This window comes from Azolla caroliniana, unplaced genomic scaffold (assembly GCF_043228905.1).
Source record: "Azolla caroliniana isolate FFs.n. ecotype wild unplaced genomic scaffold, voAzoCaro1.0.p SCAF_30, whole genome shotgun sequence".
Taxonomy (NCBI): Eukaryota; Viridiplantae; Streptophyta; class Polypodiopsida; order Salviniales; family Salviniaceae; genus Azolla; species Azolla caroliniana.
This window is the reverse complement of record NW_028230465.1, coordinates 321,429-337,772: the sequence shown is the minus strand read 5'-3', so window position 1 is coordinate 337,772 and position 16,344 is coordinate 321,429. Positions and strand designations below refer to the sequence as shown.

General features: G+C 35.1%; 3 protein-coding genes across 3 annotated transcripts; all 3 read right to left on the bottom strand.

Moving 5' to 3' along the window:
- Positions 1–9: 9 nt before the first annotated feature.
- Positions 10–1,445, bottom strand: LOC147849595 (uncharacterized). The gene is made up of 2 exons (XM_087337344.1): positions 1,059–1,445; positions 10–169 (listed from the first exon to the last, which is right to left on the bottom strand). Exons 1-2 carry the CDS (start codon positions 1,242–1,244, stop codon positions 56–58), a joined length of 300 nt encoding a protein of 99 aa, XP_087193470.1. The 5' UTR covers positions 1,245–1,445; the 3' UTR covers positions 10–55.
- Positions 1,446–4,649: 3,204 nt separating this feature from the next.
- On the bottom strand, positions 4,650–10,129 carry LOC147849594 (phragmoplastin DRP1E-like). Its single transcript, XM_087337338.1, has 17 exons — positions 9,996–10,129; positions 9,396–9,524; positions 8,808–8,871; positions 8,622–8,723; positions 8,446–8,547; positions 8,277–8,327; positions 8,135–8,196; positions 7,767–7,857; positions 7,390–7,454; positions 7,089–7,283; positions 6,875–6,994; positions 6,718–6,788; positions 6,392–6,617; positions 6,017–6,067; positions 5,681–5,909; positions 5,263–5,402; positions 4,650–5,116 (listed from the first exon to the last, which is right to left on the bottom strand). The coding sequence occupies exons 2-17, from the start codon at positions 9,522–9,524 to the stop codon at positions 4,988–4,990; spliced, it is 1,827 nt and encodes a 608-aa protein (XP_087193464.1). The 5' UTR covers positions 9,996–10,129; the 3' UTR covers positions 4,650–4,987.
- Positions 10,130–14,387: 4,258 nt separating this feature from the next.
- On the bottom strand, positions 14,388–16,107 carry UCP3 (Mitochondrial substrate carrier family protein). The gene is made up of 2 exons (XM_087337345.1): positions 15,693–16,107; positions 14,388–15,085 (listed from the first exon to the last, which is right to left on the bottom strand). Exons 1-2 carry the CDS (start codon positions 16,056–16,058, stop codon positions 14,543–14,545), a joined length of 909 nt encoding a protein of 302 aa, XP_087193471.1. The 5' UTR covers positions 16,059–16,107; the 3' UTR covers positions 14,388–14,542.
- Between the last annotated feature and the right edge of the window lie 237 nt (positions 16,108–16,344).

Genomic DNA, 16,344 nt, shown 5'->3' with positions numbered 1-16,344 from the left:
AAGTTGCGATGTTTCTCATCTACCTTCATTCCTTGTCACTTTCTAACATTGAGACCTATACAACTTTTTGCTTCAAGCGGTCCTTATGGCATGTGAAGGTTTGCCATAGGTATCGACCACTTGCCATGTCGATCAAATGCCAAATACCAGATGCAAACTTCCTATAACCCTGCGGAAATAGAACAGTGATGTTCAATGAATTGAATTGAATTCCATTCTGATTTCAAATTCCATTGCATATCTGTTTGTCCAATGACAAACAAACATCCAATGAAATTTGAAAAACCCATGTTCTACACATCAAGTCCTTCTTTGCTTGTTCAATGACAAACAGATATGTGATGAAATTTGAAACCCATGGTCTACGCATAATGTCTCTCCCATGAAGTGTGTCAAAGGTGTAGATTTTGCATCTGATCATGCAAAATCTGAGGAAAGACAAGCTTAAAAAATGATCAGAGAATCTGAATCGCCCGCAACACGGTGAAAAAAATTCTCCGTGATACATATCCCTTCACTCAACCCTCAGAAGGAGAGACAAAGGAGACAGCATTGTACATTATATATATATATAGTTTCTCAATTATCTCATGTGATTGCTATCTTGAGGGATGATTGAAGGCATTTGGAGAAAATTAACAAACAACAAAGAGCAGTTTTCTGAGTTTCTCTCCATACATTTGGAGGACCACCGACAAAAAGTGCCCACATGCATAAGATCATGTGAAATCTGAGGATAAAAAGAAGCTGAAACAGAGAGGGAATATGCATGCCATACATACACATATCTGTAGGTAATACATATGGAGAGAGACCAATATATGTGATATACATGTACATATACCTGCATAGATGTGCATGTATACATATATATATACATACACCCATACATGTATACATACATATTGAATACACACATACATAATGAGCACACACTTACCAACATGCATCCATATGTGAATAGTCAAGCTGTGAGTGGATGTGTATGTGAATATTTGTTGTGCAGAACTCCCTTCATTAAATCTCAAAGCAATCAGAGATGCAAAGAAGACACTTACCAATCTCAGATCCCCTTCAACTTCTCTGTTTAAATCCGTGGGAGGATCTTCAGTTGATTCCTCCAATATTGCCACTTCTTCTCCTTCTTTCTCCACTTCTGTGTTAAGAATCCACAAAGACTTGAAAGCAACATAGGCAGCCACAATGAGGGAAGCAAAAACCAAGAGGAATCGAAGAGGACACATTCTAATCTGTTGTGTCTTTCTGTTTGCTAGTTGTTAATCAAATACAGTAGAGAATTCTACTCTGTTTTTATGCCTGTTGCATAATAAAACATCCTCTGTTTCTTGTTGGTACACCAAATATACTCTGTTTTTATGATACATGAAACATACTCTGTTTTTGCTGCATTAAATATACTCTGTTTTTATCTTTGCATAAAACACACTATATTTGCATTGAGTGTTATATGAAAAGAGTGGGGAAGGGAAGGTCAAAAGAGAAATGTAAAATAAAAACATTAATTAAATAAATAATTGAAAAAACAAATTCAAATGAAAACCAAATTATCTATACATATAGGAAATTTAAAAAAAACTCATGCATTTTTGTTTGCTTTGTGTATGTTTTAGGTTGATCATGTTATGAATCATGAATCCTCCATTCATCACATTGTGCCTTACATTCAGAAAATAAGTGTATTAGCATCCCTACTTACTACAATGTCATCGTTGTGGAACCTATTGCAATGGATTATTACTTGTTCAGGCCACATACTTGTATGGTGTCAATAATCATGGAGAATATCGGATCTTTCTTTTAACTCAATTAATGGCCAAGTGACAATCTTCTGAAAACCATGCGCAAAGGGAAGGGTACATCCTAAACTTCCATGTGAAACCGCATGCTAACAAACTTTCCAGCAATCCATTTATATTATTAGTGGGAAACCTCAAACTTAGGCGAAACTTCTCCCACCACAAAGAATATTTGTAATGTGATGTATTAGAATCGTTTCTTACCATCATATCAATCACTTGTTCGTGGAAAAATGGATAAATCGCGAGGTTCATTGCAATGAGGATATATTTCACATTCTTGTTCAAGTGCACGAAAACCAATTGCTTATCCTAAGATGATGGCTTCATAAATTCATTTTCACAACCCAACTCTCAAAATGAATAATGTAGCATTCACAAGATATGTTACCAACAAAGTTTGGTTTAGGAAATGATGGCTCAATTCCCAAACCTAACTTTGTTATTAACATTATTAGGCAACCTTTATCTTGATGGCTCATCTTCAATGAGTAAAACAATAGTCAAATGGGTCATCTAGGCTTTTAAACCCTAGTGAATAACGTGGCATTCACAAGAGATGTTACCAACAAAGTTTGGTTTACGAAATGATGGCTCCATTCCCAAACCTAACTTTGTTATTAACATTATTAGGCAACATTTATCTTGATGGCTCATCTTCAATGAAGTAAAACAATAGTCAAATGGGCCATCTAGGCTTTTAAACCCTAGTCTCATGTGTCATCAGATGGACTAACATTTTGTCAAATATGAAAAACATATTGCATCAATTTTATCAAGAGGTTCATCTTAAGGGAGTGATAACTTAGATAGTCATGCATAAAAATATCATGTAAACTCCACTATCACGTGCAACATACAAATGGCCTCCTGCACTCACCTTAATGTTGTAACATGACCACCACAATTGTATAACCTTAGTCTACCTATTGTTCATGGCAATACTACATGGACACAATGCGGGAATGTGAAAAATGAAGTCAATGTTGCTTGAGATATGTTTTTATCATCCAATAAGCTTTAACTTGGAGTTGATTGTGTTTGAGAAACCCCTTGAAGATATTATTTAGAAATGCTCAAGATTTTCACATCCAAATGAAAGAAAAGAAAGTGCTTATACAACTCAACATTCAACATCATATCTTGTATTTTATCTTCTGTGTAAATATGTTTCAATATTGTTCATAGACTTTATGCAACACATATATATATAAGTTCATTACCAATATGGGGAGGTATGCATACTTTCCCACACTTCCTACTATGTATCATTTATATTCTCACATTTCTTGTGTTAACACACCAAGCTCCATAAGTATTAGCATTGGCACCCTTGAAAAAGCATTTACATTCTCACATTTCTTGTGTGACACACAAAGCTCCATAAGTATTAGCATTGGCACCCTTGAAAAAGCAACATGTAGGAACCTTGAGTGCCTCTATTGTGAAGGCACCCATCTCCTCCCTTTTAACTAGAGTTTTAATTTCCTAAACATACCCTCTCTCTCTCTCTCATCCCATTATTTTCACCATAACTCTATTATATGGGTTTGATTGGCAAACTATGGTTTGAATCAAAATCCATAACAAGATCTACGATATAATGGAGGAAGATAAATTTTAATTAACTAAAGGTATAATGATTTCAATACTATACTTTTTCTAGGGTTTGGCCTTAAAATGGCAAACACTTGCAAAGAGGCCACAAAGTTTGGGAGTATGATTGGTAACGAGTTGATATCGTTGAAGATTTTCGATATCAATGCAACAACTTCAACAATCATGAAAACAATGCGTATGGGTTATTTGGTTTTTGTACAAGGAACCATAAAGAAGCAAAGTGAAGAGACCATGTGAATGACGAAGGAGAATGTGAAACAAGTTATTATTGTTGAGAATGAGGCTTAAGAAAACAAAGACTACATATGTGAGTGCAAATAGCTCTAAAACAAAGACTACATTTGTGAAGAACCAAAATAAGTATAAACAATGCATTATGTACAATAATGCACCATTTGACACTTGGAAAGCTTTAAATGCCATCCAAAAATGAAAATAGTATTACATGCCAAGAACTTGAACTTCATATATTGAAGTTTATTGGGCAATAGTAATTTAATGCATCGTCCTATTTGCTGAAGAGAGTAATGTATAGTAAAGGCTTGCTAGTGCAAACAAACTAAGTTTGACGTATACATTGAACAAGCACAATTTTTCAAACCATAACTTGTCTATTCAATACAATAAAACATAAACATAAGCCTTATCCTCACTCTTGGTTGAGTGCATAAACGAGATCTCAATGTCATGCACATAGAATACACACTAAATTAACAATTCAGCATTATGCTAGTCCCAATGAATTGCATGAACAATGCAAATTTGTAACTATACTCAAACACTTGAGGAGGTGATGCTGATCAGGACCTGGTCAAAACGTTTTAAATGATTGAGACACTATTGCTGGTAAGAGATTGGACAAGAGAAATCAAAATACAATTTGAAGAGGTGAACGCATTTTAAATGATTTCAGAGACCATTCCTAGTTTTCAATATGAAAACAAATTGGCTACACATTGCCACAACAGCAGGGATGAATCACACTAAAGTACACTCATCACAAGAAAGTATATTTGGTCCAACAAACACAGAATGCATGTACGGATAGAGATTTATATTTACTTGTTATTTGCAAAAGTCGGTATCATTGGACATCAAGAGTGTGATAAACTACACATAACTCAAATGAGTCATTAGCCTTCTTATAATCATCTCAACTAAATAAAGAATCGTTTTCCGTAAATTGTTTTGGGAAACCTTTAATGCAAAATACAGTGAAATCAAATGATTAAATTGCACAGGAAATATTCTTATATTTACAAAGAAACAAATACGGAACAAATAAAAATCTATGAAAAGCAATCAAAATTAGCAAGAAATCTATAATACTCCTTGATAGCTAGGGTACAGTGGAAAAATCCATCACCAGCAAGTCACTGGTGTAGAAGAAAGAGCAAGGGCAATGCACAATCACAGTACATTGAAAGAGATAATACACTGGATTCAACCTTGCCCATGTAACATATATCTGTTTATCTCATTTCTCTCCCAGCAGAGCATGGGACATGCACAATAATACTCTGTAAAGGAAGGCACTGGATTCTTTTCTTCTACCTTGCCCAAGTAACAGCATCAATTTCATCCCGAGCGTGTTTGTATAGTTCGAGCCTCTTCAAACAAGCTGATCGCCGTTCCATCAATGCAGAATCTTCATCAAGAAGCATTGAGAGTTGCTTTCCCTATTATGTGGAAGTAGATCATCACAACAGCATATATAATTCAGCAAATTAATATTTATCCAAATTCTATAAATACAAAAACAATAGCATCATGGTATAGATGTAACTAGCATACACAAATTGGCATATTAACAAGATTAATATACCTCTCTCTTGCCAATTTGAACATAGAAATGATTCAGTAATGCGCGCTTCGCTTCAACAACTTGGCAGTGAACAACAGCTTTAGGTAATGAAATTCGAAGGGTTTCAGATACCATACCAATGTATGCTGACACATTAGAACCTGCAATCCCAGGTTCTATTAGTGACGTTACAAAAACCAGAGAAACTATGAAATTTAAAAACATTAAACATACATATGCTGATAAGATATCTATACATAATGAACCACAAAAGCAAACTACATTAGTCATAAAAATTGGCTTCGAATGGTGCATAATCATACAAAGGGTGAAATATGGATATTAGAAAAAATTTACACTCGTATGTTCTGCTAATAATTCCCCTAAAATTACATTGACCAACCAAAGAAAAAGTATATTAATACTTTTGACTACCTACCGATTCTTCTCAAATGAGCCTCTGTATAGCGATCAGTTGCAGTGGCATGTGCATTCCCAGATTTATCCAACTCTTGTGGAAGCCGTCTGAAGAAATCAGCCGTTAAATAACTTCCCTCCATCTCAACAAGCCTTAGAGCAGTTTTACGGCCTTCATCACGGAACATCTCTAATGCTTCTGTTGATGCTGCTGCTAGCTCAGCTTGAAGGGTAGGGAATCGTTTCAATTCCTTTAAAGAAAATGCAGAAAATGACAATACAACTTAAATATTTCCATCACAATTCAATTATTTAAGAAAAATTAGCTCATTAAAAATAAGAAATGTGCACAACTTACTTGAGTTTCAGCAATAGATTTGCGTACAAGATCTCTTAGAACAAAATGTACCTGCCAAAAGTGTCTCTTAAGCTCCCTGGACCCTCTTTCTAATACTGTAAACTCACATGGGAAAAAAGCTAAAATACACCTAAGCTTTCTATCTGTCCCTCAATGCCTTAAGGTTTTGGTTATATTCCCACATACCCCAGGTTCAACCCCCGATAGAGAGAAAAAGGGGATGAACATGTGAATTTAGATAATCAAACACGAGCATTTGCTTCCTCAAATAGTATATGTAATGTGCTTGAGAGGGGGTTGAGTTTGGGCATAGAACAATCAATTTAAGATAAAGAAACTCTCAGGAATAAATCTGAATTTATCCCTTTCACTTACTGCATCAACGGTGGCTTCAGCTGGACCTCGGAAGAATGAAATTGAACCTTCTATCAGTCTTCTATAACCTTGCTCTGGAGCTAGGAGATGAGGCTGGTAACCATCTGCTTCAGAGACAATTTTCCGAACATTTTGCAAAGACAAATGCCTATCAAAAGGCAACTTCTTGAGAGCTTGTGGAAGCTGATTGTCAAAAATTCCATATAACCGGTCACCTCCTGATCGCCTAAATCAAAAGAATATAAAAGCATTTTCAGTCAGTAACAGGATAGTTTGCTGTCAATTATTAAAGAAAACTTTTATCTTTAAGATAGAAGTGAATGTACCCGCCATCAAGATGCTCCTTGAACACCCGGTCAAAAGCTCTACAAAGTTCCAATATAGTATAAAGTTGTGCCTACAGACAAAAAACATGCCATTAAGAAGAATTCTCAATCAGCTTAATTATAACACGCTGTTAGTTAAATACAAAGAATTTCTTACCCCAGCATCAAGGGCAACAGGCTTCCCCAGTAGATTCATTTCATTTTCTAACTCATCAATTGTTTTGTTCACCAAAGTTAAAATGCTTGGCAGGCGTGCCTTGATAACTGATTCAAGATGCTGGCATAAAAATAAGATCATATAAGTTTCATCCAAACAGGTGTCTATTCCAAACAGAGAACACTAGTTTCGCAAAGTCAATTTACAAACATACCTTTGAAAGCATTTTCCCCAAATATTCAGAACCCATCCTGCTAGACAGATGTGAATAATCTGGGCTAGTGGCAAAATATTCACGCTCCTTACGCCTTGCAGCTAACATATCAACATTGCGATTAATATCTGCCTGTGATCTATTCACAATCCCAATCCAGGGTCGTTGCAAACGATAAGAGCGACCTTCCAAAACCTGAAAAAGTAGAGTGTCTATAATCCCAACTATACCACATACATAGTGAGTAGCTGCAAATATGCACATTTGCAGCAGACAACACAATTTGTAAACATAATCTTACATCCACAGCATCAGTGCCTTTATCCATCAAATCTAGCTTTGTTAAGACTCCCCATGTGCGTTCACCTATACAATGTTATTGTTAAACCTTCATATAGAAAAACATCGTCAATTGCCATGGCAAGCTCTGCAATAGAACATATTTTTCATCCACAGAAATAATTGGTTATACATTCTTTTTCTACAATGTGCGTTCACCTAGACAAAACTATAGAAGCATTACTGTAGGCAAGCTCTGTAATAGAACTCATTTTCTAATCACAGAAGTAGTATTTGGGTATATCTTCTTTTATTACCAAAACTTAAGATTGTTATTCTGCATAAGAGGTGATAATTTCATATTGCAACAGGCAGTTGAGAAGATACAAAAGCTCTCACCACTTGGGTCAACCTCCCGGGCTAGTTTGATGGCATCTGAAGTTGCAATATCTTGATTCGCAGGAGAAATAGCAAGAATAATTGTATTTGGCTACAAAATTCACCATCAGTAATAGAATATTGAGGTGATTTAAGTGGAAACTTAAATGAATAGAGAGCTTAAATTGTTGCTCTAGTCTAACCAAGTGTCTACTATTTCTCAAAACTAACCGAAGAAGAAGAAAATAAAGAAAATAGAGGCAAAGGCAAATCATAAGATTGAAATACAACCACATGACAAATATCAATATCAAGATTTTCCATCTCAAAGCATGACAAACCTTTTCTTTTATTTGCATAAAAAAAGGCTCAAATAGCAGGATGCATACCTTTTCAACATAAGAACGAACCATATTCTCAATATCAGCAACAATGCTTTCAGGTTGACCCTCTGAAATAAAACACATAGTTTGTAATCATGAAGCTCAAAGTTTACTGATCAATGATGTATGCAACAATTTAAATACATACCAACAGCCACTTTTGTCAGACCAGGCAAATCAATTAATGTCAAGTCGACAACTGCATATATAAGCACAACTTTAAATAGAGAATTATACAGGCTAAATGCATTTCGTCCGCATAGAGTAAATAAAACAATAAGTATGCGATTCATAGACAATGCCAACCTTGAACCTACCATGTGGTGAGTAAATGCTCAGATGGATTGGAACCGGTGAAATTTGCTTACTGCGACCTGTGATTCTATCAGTTTCATCTTGAATCTCTTTTCTCACAGAAGCTGCCAAGAAAAGCACAAGTTTTCATGATGCTCATAGAGAATTCAGCTCCTAAGGAAAATTTTGAAACACATACCATAATCTGTAAATCTTTTCTTCGGAATATGTAGGAACTCAGCATATTCCGTCCCATCTTGCTTATGCAGTTGCAAAACAAGAGGCCTTCTTGTGACAATTCCTAAACGTAAATGCGATATCAATGGGAAGTTCAGAATTCATAACATTATTGTAATACATGACAGTTTGGTCACTTATTATTGACCTGAGCCACGAGGTAGAAAATCTCTTCCAACAATGCTTTCCAGTACAGAAGACTTCCCAGAACTCTACAACATGAATAAGAGCAGTAAATTTTCATTATTTTCATTACATACGCATCCAAGAACAGTGTCCTTTTTGTTGGCTCTACACATATCTAAACAAAAAAACCAACGTACAATATCAACAGAATAAAGAAATTTTCGCCCATATTTTAGCTTTGTACATGCAATTAGCAGACATTTCATCATTCAAACGCATACTTATTGAATAGAATGAGCATATTTTGGTTCTATTTCCCGCCTACACAGGAGACAGCGCGTTCTTATTTTACAGCAATCTGCAATGTTAAGCTTTTTTTATTTTTTACTTTAGCCACAAGTGCTTATTTTGTACCTAAAATGAACAGATAGAAAAAGCACTTATTCAAATTTCATACAATGAAGTAGTCGATTCAATAAGATTTGTAATTTGAGATTACTGCTGAGGAAACACTTGTTTTTCCACGTTTTACCATACATAGAGTGGAGAAGAACAAAACATGCAAGAAAACAGAAACATTTCAAAACGATTTAAATACTCTGGAGAATACCTGACCGCCAACGACCACAACCGAAGGTAGGGATTCCCAGAGTGTAGGCAGTGCATTGTCACCTCCATAGTCTCCAAGAGCTGTGCATGCCCTTTGTATACGGTTCACGAGTCCGATCAGATTCTCCATCTGCATGCAGTGGGGAAAACACATGTAAAGAAGACTGTGCGTCAAACCTAGGTGATGCTACGAGACTGAAAGTGATTCAATGATGCTTTTACAGAGGGAAAAATGTAATGAAACTAGCTCGATGATACCAAGAAGAGACTATCGCGAAATGAAAGTAGCTTTGAAAGTAGAAATGTATACAAAGATTATCTCGACAGACACTCAAAACTGTAGAATTCACACAAACTGTTCTCTGACGCAGTATATGAGAGTCTAACAAGACTGTGCCTAGAATCTAGAGGAAGAACGTGATAAAATGAAAGTGGAAAGCATGAAACCAATGAGTCTGTAGACGATGACAGAAAGAACGCAGAATTTGCAGAAAGGATGAGATTTCGAGTAAATCGGTCTGTGTGTGTGCGTGTGCGTGTGCGTGTGTGCAGACTAAACATTTCTTAACCTATTCCATCCACTTATTCAAGCAAACGGTACCTGAAAGTGATGGCAATGGACAGCAGGAATTTCTGTCTGCAAGCAAGCCTTCTGCGACACACAAACAACCTCTTCTGTTTCTTCTTCTTCTTCTTCTTCTGTTCCTTCTTCTGTTTCTTCTTCTTCTGTTTCTTCTTCTTCTTCTTCTTCTTCTACTAACAGTAAAGATAAGTCGTGTTCTGGAGCTTCTCGAAGAAGGAAGAGAGCAGGAATGAACAACAGAGCGGAGGAGATGGAGAGATCGAAGCAGAAGATGAAGAAGAAGAAGAAGAAGAAGAAAGAGAAGGAGAGAATCGCTGCAGACGATAGAAGCTCAGAATTCAAACTTTGCATTTCCTCTCTCGTTTTCCTTCACAGTTTTCGAATTTTTATTTTCTTTTTGATGATCGAATTATATTTATTTTCTGTTTTGATTCTTCTTCTTTTTCACGCTTATTTTTTTTTTCGTTTTTTATTTTACTATTTTCATTTTCATTTTTATCTTCATTTTTATTTTATTATTTCATTTTTATTTTATTTTTCATTTTTCATTTTCATTTTTATCTTCATTTTTATTTCTGTTTTATTTTTAAATTTATTGGCTTTTGTTTTTTTGCTTTTATTTTGACTTGTGTTTTGTTAATGTTGTTTTGTTTATCTCATTTTGATTTTTTACGTTTATTTATTTTCATTTTCATTTTTTTGTTTTCATTTTTTCATTTTTATATTTTCCTTTTTATCTTCATTTTTATTTTTGTTTTCATTTTTAATTTATTGGCTTTTGATTTGTTGCTTTTTTGCTTTTTTGCTTTTTTTTGGACCTATGATTGTTTTTGGTTTATCTCGTTTTGATTTTTTTGTACGTTTATTTATTATTTATTATTTCCCTGTTTTTTGAATCTTTTTCTCGTTATGCATTTCGTTTTAGTTATTGTTTCACGTCTTGTTTTATTTATTTTCTTTGTTTTCTCGTTATTTTTGAAAAAAAGACAAAGAGAGGAAAAATGCTGAGATGGAGTGGTGGCCTCCAGCTCAGCAGGTATTGTGTCCAAAAGCCGTTCATTTTCTTTACCAACGTGCCCAAACTCGTTTCACACCTGGAAAGCCGGCCAAATTTACTTTTGGGTTTAGGGTTTAGTTCGGGGGTTAGGGTTTACTTTAGGGTGTACTTTAGGATTTACTTTATAGGGTTTAGGGTTTGCCTCACCTTTCAGTGAACAAAACGCAAAGCTACTTCTCGGAAAAAAACCCAACGTTTTCTTACACCCCGAATGCGTGTTTGTCTGCATGTTCCGGTCTCGTGTTTGTTTCGTTTATCCGATTTTGTTCATGTTATCTCATTCTTATGCCCCATGCATTGTGCATGCAATTGCAATGTATGTATGTTCCGTTGGTATTGTTCCGTTGGTATTGTTTCATGCTATGTATGTTAATAGTATCTGTTACAATAGTAACATTTTTGTTACTGTTTTGAGTTACTACTCCATGCTAGTATTGGTATACTTATTACTTACAGGATGAAATATAAAAGTGCTTGGTCTTTATTTATTATATTTTCAATATTCTCTTCATATGTCACATCTAGAATTCCTTGGAAATTCACTTATTGGTACTATGTTAGTTGCTACTTTAATAGTTTCTATCTACGCATCATCGTGTTGGCAATTTGTTTTTAATAGCAACACTACATTTCGAATGTGCACAGACGAGAACCTTTCAATGTGAAGCTCATGACATGGATAACGTCTCTCTCATTTGAAAATGATTATAGTCGTAAGTTATATATTATATCCTTGAACCAACATTGCGCATAACTTTGTTTTATGATTCCATTGTACTTTTGTACGGATTTCCTATTCATTATATCATTCACTACTAGAGCAATTTGAGGGCTTCCCAAAAAGGTGGAATCAATGATACCATCCTATCCATATATTGAACTAGACAAACAAACGTCCCTATTCACAACAAGATCATCACATTAGGGCACACTTTGGCCAAGCATATATTTGTGCATGACTTGAGTGAATGGTAAGGAACAAGGAAAGAGTAGTGAAAGGGCATACTATTGTAGAACATATTGTTGCACTAAGAGAAAACACATAAGAAAGGTAATATATTGTCACACCAATCTCACCTCTCATGGACTACAACCACCTTAGTGTATCAAAGTAATGATCTCACAATCTACAAATATTATTTGAAACATCAGTCTCAACTATGACACAACTCTCTCCCTCCCTCTATCTGCAAAAAGTGCACAAATATATTAATTGTCCGTAAAATCCACTTGTTACAACTTAGAGAGACATCTTGTAAAGCCATTAGAAAACTTGAAAGTGCACTTGAAAGTTTGAGGGAATGATTCCCACATTCTCTAACACCCAGGAATTCCACATAAGAATGCCTTTCCATTTCTTCATATCGAGAGAGACTCTCTCTAAAAAAATAACAATTTGAGTGAAGAATGAGAAAACATACATTGAATATATGGCTTGCTACTCTTTTCAACCTTTGCAAGGCTCAATGAAATTGATATGTTAAGCCAACACTATTGTGATCTCTAGAGGCAATCTATTCAAGTTTTTTTATAATTTGTTTTAAGGTTGCAAAAACCACGAGCTTTATTTTAATAGCAATTTCAATATTGGAGTTTTATATATTTGTGGATGTTTGAACTTTGAAGCCCTTTACATGATCTACAAAGCAACAATTTCACTTTGTGCTTTTAGCATATAATTCCTCATTTAAAATTTAACATTTGAGGGGTTTTTCCCTCTTCACTTTCCACTGAAATTTAAACACTCAAAATATCTGTTATTGTTGCCCCTTTTCTGTTTTGAAATAAGCACTCAAAACTTGATTTGGTCACATTCGTTTCGGGAAAAACGCCTCAATATTCAAAACCCCAAACTTTTCACAAATCATCAAATACTTCTCCATACTACTTGTTTTATAGAGCTTGGAAAGCCTTCCTCTATGCTACGAAATTTCTAGCATGTTATATTCTTGTTGCTTACTTTTTAAAATATCGATGTACATATTCTAGTAAATACACAACACATCCTTATTCTATAATGTCTCCCCCTTCACATGTATATAAAACATTGATTCTAGGTCAACTAGCTCCATAAGGTGATCACCTAATGAATGTCATGGATGTAAAAACTATATGTTTCTCCTACAACTGCCTTTGTAGAGACAATGAAATCACTTCTTCTTCCCAAATTATTTGTGTTGATATGTGCTAATTGGTGGATGAGTGCCATGAACATGAAGTGTTTTCCTCAACGATATCACATTTCCTTCTCCAAATTTATTTGTTGCTAGTTGTTCATCCTAACATTGGATCTTATGCTCTTTACATTTTGCAATGCTCATTTCCAACTTAGCATTTAAAGGAGATGATATGAAGCAAACAATTATAAGTCAAATTGAAAAGTAACTCCCCATCCATCTAGAATGATGGCAAATGAAAAGTTAGGTTTATGTAAATTATCAAAAGGAGATGGTCAATAAAGGAAAGAGGATTGACACAAATGCTTACCTAGTGGAAGAACAAGCATGACAAGCTTTGAACAATGACTAAAGAATAACAAGCAATTATGGGAATATTGTATTCCCTTCATAAAGAAAATGTGACATGTGGTATAGTGGATGAGCATAGTTTTTCTCAAACATTTCGCACGATACACAATGGTGATTGAATTCAAATTATTTGTAGACAAAGTACAACACAATGCAAAATGATGGAAAATAAAGTGTAGCATCTCTCACAACAATGAACATTGATATAAAAAAGATTGTGTTGTGGTCCAAAATTTATTCTGGGCTCTTTTCATAAATTGAGATTGTTGATAGAAAAATGATGATACACATAAAAGGTTATCAAAAAATACAATACAGGCTCCTTTGCTCCAAAAATATGGAAACACTTTTATTCCAAAATTCCTTTGGTCATAGAAACATATAGTATTTGAGAAAGTATATGGATCCCATCTCTTTTCAAGGCCACACATTTGAGAAAACAAAGAAAATGTCATGAGGAGGTTGTTGGACTAGTATGTCATACAAAAATGTTTACTTTTAATGCTCCCCCTGTAAATGGTAGACAAACAAATTTCAATCCTCTTAATGTAAGCAATCATTCAAAAAATAGCAAGACTTTAGTGAATCATGATGAGGGTCACAAATGTTAGCGACATCTTAAGGCACGAAAATTGTTGTTCCTTAGATGCTTAAAATTGTTGCAAACCACATAGGTTATGCCTTTAAACATGGTAAGGATGGACACTTGGCTTCCTAACGAAAAGATAAGAAGACTATGATATTGTTTGTTGGGAATAGGGAGGACTAAAATAATTTAGTGATCAATCTTCGTACTAGTGGTTAACACTAGCAAACCCATAACTCGAACAAGTCTTGTTGTTTGTCACAGAGGGCAAGAAAATAAACCACGGGGCCAACCTTGTAACCTGATATAATACACATGTAAACATTGGCAAACCAATCATTAAATTAGGTGACGATGAGCATCGAGAATTTCTCTAGATTCACTTCTTCATGATTCAAAAGGATGTCATTCCGGCAACTTGTCGCATCTGCTCGTATGAAACCCAAAAGATGAGTTGCCATGGTCCAAGTCTAGCCCATGTTGGGAAAAAACCCTTCCACAATGCCATAATACCCTCTTTCTGAACTGTTTTAAATAAACAATCAATAGAGTTTCTATATGGAGCAATATCATTCACACTAGAGGCTTGATTCATGATCCTCGTCTTGATAACATCAGCCGGACAACTTAGTGTTGTAGCACAGAGTCCAGACATCATGGAGGCCAAAGTGTGGGCATAAACATTATCATGACAAACTTTGTTGCTTATCAAGAAGTGCTTTGACTTATCATAGCATGCAAGCTCACCCATATTGACAAGAAAAGCTCGTTGGACGTTCGGACCCAAACCTTTCCAAAGACCCAAAAAACCTTCATCTTTTACAATCTTAGTGAATGCATGCCTGATGCCAACGTATCGGGCAGGAAGACCTTGTGATGCAAGGCGCCCGTCCGATTGCATTCTCACTTTCACTAAATCAGCAGGACTAGCAATTACCTGTACCAACCAAATAGAATCTCAAACGCATTGCAAATACAAGTCATTACATTCTAAAGCATAAGATCAGTTACAATTAAATATTAAAGTGCGGGTGCAGTGGTAGAACTGGTTCAAGTCTAATCTTACACGATGCCTGTAATAATGCTGCATTAATTGTAAAAATTGCTCATATGTTTACTTTGAGGTAACATTTTTCAAACCAAATTTGAAGCAATAAGTCTAATACTTTTGGGAATAGACTTCTTTGAATAAGCAATCATATTTTTACTTTGAGATTACACTTTTCAAGTCTAATTCTATTTTATTGGAAGAAGCAGGCATATTTTTACATTAACATCGCATTACAGGAAAAAAACTTTATTATTTTTACTTTGACATCATCACAATAATAACAGTTAACTAACATTTTTATGCTTCATAGAATTCCACAGCCCAAGAGTTTGGACTAACTATTATAAGGCATATAAGGCAATGCTGGCAAAAAATGTGCATTTGGATAAATTATTATTTGAACACAAGACATACACTTACTGACAACACTAGTAACAAACGGGCATTTGGACCAACTATAGACATATAGCGATGCATGAATAAATGTAAGTACCTGTCCAACCATTCCAGATATGCCACCAAGTAAAGCATGATGAGCCATTGATTGATTATGCTTGCTTTCTTGGGTGCCCATCATAGTTCTGAGTTGCTCATAGGTGGCAATGCGAGTACTTGTATAGAAGACATGCCTCAATAAGGCAGGTGGAAGACCTTTATATAGACCTCTAAAACCTTCTTCTTGTGTGATACCTATGGCTGTTCTAATGGCTCCCTTTCTCACTCCACAATGTAGATCTTGTAATTGTAACCGAGTTTTTGTAATGTCAATAGGAAAGGTTGAAGCCTCGGCTACAATGGCTGAAGCCGATGTAAGTATTAGCCGTATGCCTAATTGATTATCTGGTGTGGACGAAACCATTATTCTAGATCAATCTGCGTGTAAACCACAATACCATTGTAAATGTACATATAGAAAATGCATACAAAACAAATCTTATGTCAATCTAATCCAGATTTCAATTGCTGGCAATGAAGTCATGAAAATTACAAGTATTGCAAATATCAAGGATTCTCAAGACTATGAAAATATGATATTGCCACGTTAAGTATTTCTAGAAGATTTTTACTGCCATTAACTTTCTGGAAGATTCCAAACACCTTTGACAATTGACAATCTAGAAATTTCTAGCCTCCTCACACCTTTA

Coding starts and splice junctions, on each gene's coding strand:
- UCP3 (XM_087337345.1), bottom strand. CDS start 16,058: ATGGTTTCGTCCACACCAGATAATCAATTAGGCATACGGCTAATACTT. Junction 15,086..15,692: donor TATCTGGAATGGTTGGACAG/GTACTTACATTT, acceptor TGGTTGGTACAG/GTAATTGCTAGTCCTGCTGA.
- LOC147849594 (XM_087337338.1), bottom strand. CDS start 9,524: ATGGAGAATCTGATCGGACTCGTGAACCGTATACAAAGGGCATGCACA. Junction 6,789..6,874: donor CTGTTGCCCTTGATGCTGGG/GTAAGAAATTCT, acceptor TTTTGTCTGTAG/GCACAACTTTATACTATATT. Junction 5,117..5,262: donor TTCAAATTGGCAAGAGAGAG/GTATATTAATCT, acceptor TCCACATAATAG/GGAAAGCAACTCTCAATGCT.
- LOC147849595 (XM_087337344.1), bottom strand. CDS start 1,244: ATGTGTCCTCTTCGATTCCTCTTGGTTTTTGCTTCCCTCATTGTGGCT. Junction 170..1,058: donor TTGAAGGGGATCTGAGATTG/GTAAGTGTCTTC, acceptor CTATTTCCGCAG/GGTTATAGGAAGTTTGCATC.